General features: G+C 45.6%; 1 protein-coding gene across 1 annotated transcript; it reads right to left on the bottom strand.

Annotated features, from left to right (window-relative positions):
- Window positions 1–286: 286 nt before the first annotated feature.
- LOC130867529 (spindlin-2-like) lies at window positions 287–1,099 on the bottom strand. Its single transcript, XM_057759571.1, has one exon. The coding sequence runs from the start codon at window positions 1,097–1,099 to the stop codon at window positions 287–289; it is 813 nt and encodes a 270-aa protein (XP_057615554.1).
- Between the last annotated feature and the right edge of the window lie 3,504 nt (window positions 1,100–4,603).

Consider the following 4,603-nt stretch of genomic DNA (forward strand, 5'->3'; position numbering starts at 1 on the left):
CCCAACCAGACCTGCTCAGTCCCATTACATTTTTAGATGGTACTAGCTCTCTTCTCTCACAGGCTGAATTGACAGCTGTTCCCTCCTGCCCTCTCCACCCAGCAAACACACCCAGTGTTTTCCACAAGGCAAAGTGCTTACAGACAGCATGCCATACCCACAGAAATGTGTATTTGTCATGACAAATTTATGCCCCCGGTGAGCTCCCAAGACACTTATAAGCAACAGTCACTGAACGTCTAGAAATGACAACTTTATTTCAATAGTTGTGGCATAACTTTGCCAATTAGATATATTTCACTAAGTCATAGACATGGATATGAAAATCATCGTTAAATTTCATCAAGTACACCGATGGTTTGGCTTCTACTTCACCAATCACCTTCCCGGTCCTTTTAGAACCGTCGTCTTGGGTATATTCCACAATCTTGCCTATCAGACCATCCTTAAATATCAGGTTTAAATCTGGTCGAGGATTCTCATCGTACTCTGGCAGGATACGAAGGTTGCCCTCTTTATAATCATCCAGAAGCTGGTACATGTATAAGATGGGATCATTCACATAGGTAATGTAAAACCAGGCATTAAGTATAGGAGCTTGGGCCAGAACCATCCCCCTCCAAATATCTTTTACACCATGCTCACCCTCAAATAAGTGCTCCACCGGTTTGCCAATTATTGTATCTGCAAAGTTAGGATCAGGGACTGGGGATGGTTTTATTGTATCAGAGAGCACCTTAAGGGACAACACTCTTGCATCTTGGTGAAGTTCCAGCCCATAGACGCAATCAATTCCATCGTATTTTACAAGATAGAGAGGGGGATTTAGAGGAACCTGATGGAGAACCGTTCCTCTCCAATGGGTGATGGGCCCATCCCCTTCCTTCCACTTGTGGGAAATTCTACACCCCACAATGTTCCTCTGGGGCAGGGATGAAGATCTGTTCCTCTGCCTCTTCTCTGCAGGTGTTTTCTTGGTCAAATTCGCAGTCTCGGTCTTGGCGAACTTGTCACAGAACTCATGTCCAGCAGCTGCATCTGCGGGTTCCCCTTGGGCCTCAGTGGTCCAGAAATACTGGGTGCTGGTGCCTGGGTCCATGGCTGTGTTGGGGAAAAGGGAAGGGATAAAGGGTCAACTTACTCACGCCCCCGCCCCGTTAGATGCCTCCATTCCAGGGAACTGTTCTCTAACCGTCTCCCACCATCACCCCCAAGAACCTTAGGGCAAAGCTGGATACCTGGCTGGGTGCCTGTTGATGTGCTGTGCTCTCCTAGGTTCCCTGGTTCTGTTGTGAACGGCTGGAGACCTTCAGCGGGGCAGCGGATATGGAACAGGATTTGGACCTCCGAGATGCCGGAAATGGCGACGCTTAAGGTCAACCGTCAGCGCCGCGTGCCCCGTGCCCCGAGCCATGTGCTCCTTGCCCCGTGCCCCGCTCCCCGTGCCCCACGCCTGTGCCTTTTGTGGCCCTTTGGATGCAGAGCAGAGAAGCGGGGCAAAGCTCCTCTCTTTCCTCCACCTTGCCCTTCGCCTCAGTGTGCTGAGCATCCAGCCTGAGGCTCACAGCTCTTGCAGACTACACAGGCCACTCCCCTGTACCCACCTCAGGGCTTCTCTGAGCTGGTTTCTGAATCTGCACGGGACTCCTATTGCCCAGTTCCTGCTGTCTGCTGTGGATGTTCTCCCTGCGCCCTCTGTGTGCCGGAGGATCGCTATTCTGTTTCCCCTGCCCGCTCTGTGCCCCACACCCCGACTCTGCTCAGGCCTGGCGCCCACCTAGGAGCTCGCCTAGCCATAGGCGTCCTGTTGTGGGGTCCAGGGCTCCGCATGCCCCTATTGGACATCTTGCTGCTGCCTCTGTTTAAAGCCCGCAGCAAAGGCACCAGCCTTGGCCATGCTCCCAGAAGGCCGAAGGGATGATCCACCTGCACTCCAGGGCTGGCCCAAACGGTGGCAGGACAGGTGACTTGAGCACTCCTGGTGCCCTGAGGCTGGTGGGCTCTTGGCATCTTCAGCTTTCCTCCCATGGAGGCAGCTGCCCTGTCACCTTGGAATTGCAGCAGCTGCTGCTCCTCTCTCAATCTGTATATTTATTTGTCTGACCCTTTATGCTTTCTTTTGCAGGGCTTTTTGTTGGTGGTGGTGAGATTTCTTTTTCTTTTACATTCTCTCTCTCTCTCTCTCTCTCTCTCTCTCTCTCTCTCTCTATCTCTCTCTCTCTCTCTCTCTCTCTCTGATCTGTATCTCCTCTTGCATTTCTTTTCTGTCCAGTGTTCATTACTGTGGTTCCTCTAAGGTCCTTTTATTTCTTTTGACTTTCTCATACTCTTTAGCTCTGCCTTTCTACTTTTTTGCTTCAGATACTTTTTGAAGTTCTTTAAATTATTTGTTATATAGTAAGGTCCAAAAAATGCCCCTTTCTACCCCAAAGGGCAGGGCCACTGCTTTGGTCCAAAATTGTGCCTAAATTAAGTTCAAACTGAACTCAAGATTTCTGGTAGTTAGATAAAAGTCAACATTCTTCAGGAACTAGTGAAACTGGCTTGCCAGCTAAAAGAACTCATTTTCTTTGCCTCTGCCTGGAGGGTCAAATGGCTCCACATTGACAGATACCCATGATTGAATACCACCGTCCTTGCTGGCCTTCAAGCTATTTCAGTCCAGAGTCAGAGATTTGTTAAACACTTTGAAGCACCTGGCTCCTGGCCTTCCTCACTTCCACATCTATCCTAAACTGCCAGGCCTCACCAGATCACAGTTTCCCTACCCTCAGCTACTCATCTTCCTGGTCCATGCCCTGATTTCCTAGCCTTGGCTATGTCTGGTCTCTTTCCTTTTTGCACTGCTCTGGATTCTTCCAGATGCCTCTGTGTTGAAGGAGCTGTGGGCTGCGTTCCTGCCACCCAGTTCCCGGCCACCTGGCTAGCTTATGCCCCAAAATAACAACACACAAAGTGTATTCATATAAACACTGCTTGGCCCATTATATCTAGCCTCTTCTAGGCTAATTCTCACATATTAATTTAGCCCATTTCTAATAATCTGCGTAGCACCACTAGGTGCACTTACCAGGAAAGATTCAGCATGTCTGACCTGGCAGCTGGCTGCATCGCGTCTGGCTCTGAGAGGAGCTGCCCTGCATCTGAGCTCACTTCCTCTTCCTCCCAGCATTCTGTTCTGTTTACTCCACCCACCTACATTCTAACCTATGAGGCCAAGCAGTTTCTTTATTAATTAACCAATGACCTTCCTCCATCACCTCTGGATGTTCTCTTACCTACCATTGAAACCTTCCCTCCTTACCATGGAGCAGGCAACTCAGTAGTTTCTTAATTGTGCCCCTCACTGACACTGTCAAATTCACATGCAAACACAAAACTCACTAAGTTTGGTCATAAATAATACATCATATTATATACACTATATGCACATTTATTAATATTCACTACAAATGATTTTTGCCTATGATGACGTGGATATCCAGTGCCACATAAACCCAGTGTGCGACTCAGTTCAATTACATTAGGCACAGACTTAATTTCTTTGTATAACATACTGACAAACACATCTCTTGTGTGTTAGTTTTTGTTTTTTCTTTTTCCTTCCTTGCTTTCTTTTGTTTTTGTTTTTCAAGACAGGGTTTCTCTGTGTAACTGTCCTAGCTGTCCTGGAACTTGCTCTATAAACTAGGCTGGCCTTGAACTCAGAGAGATCTGCCTGTGTCTGCCACCCCTGTGCTGGTATTTAAGTCACTTGCCACCACCAAGGGGCTACTCGTGTTTCTTTAAAATAGTATATATGTGTACATTCGATCCAAATACCATTTTTAAAGAAATATAGGTCTGTTTTACCTGTAAATTATTGTCATTGTGATTTCAGCTTATAAACCACTTGGGTTAGGTGCTCATACATGCTATGGGTATGATTCATTTTTCTTTACTTTCAGTTTATATCTATTTTGTGGTACACAGCTGTAATTCTGGAAATAATATTAGATGTTGTATGAGAATGCTTTCTACTACATTTAAGTAAAACCAAATAAAGTATGTTTTCTTTCTCAATAAAGGGAGTATTTTTTGGACCGCCTGACAAATGGAGTGGATATTAATCTATTAACTCAGTATTAAGGACTGAATTATGTCTCCATCAACTTATATTTTGATATCTCAGCACTTAGCCCCTAAGAATGTGACTTTTTATGGAGATCGGGCCTTTGTAGAGGTAATTAAGGCAAATTCAATCATGTATATCTGTTCTAATCCAATATAATTAGAGTTCTTATAATAAATCAGAATACAGAGACACTCAGATAAAGTCATCTGAAGTCAGAAGGGGAGACCAACATTTAGAAGCCGAGAGAAATTCCCTGAATACAGATAAACTCTTTATTTGGGGTTCATAATTTTGAGAAAATAAGTATTGTTGTTTAAGCCACTGAGTCTGCTACTTTGTCAAAGGAGCCTTGCATGCAAATACCCTGTTATGCCACCAACAGCCAAATTTTCCTCTGTCTCCTATTTTATGTTCTCACGTTCACCCTAAGGTCTTAGAACTGTTCACCAGTTTAGCAAATAAATGCTTTCTCATTCACAAACACTGGGA

Source organism: Chionomys nivalis, chromosome X, assembly GCF_950005125.1.
Source record: "Chionomys nivalis chromosome X, mChiNiv1.1, whole genome shotgun sequence".
Taxonomy (NCBI): Eukaryota; Metazoa; Chordata; class Mammalia; order Rodentia; family Cricetidae; genus Chionomys; species Chionomys nivalis.

What these genes read in the sequence shown, in the direction of transcription:
- LOC130867529 (XM_057759571.1), bottom strand. Translation starts at nt 1,099, where the DNA reads ATGGACCCAGGCACCAGCACCCAGTATTTCTGGACCACTGAGGCCCAA.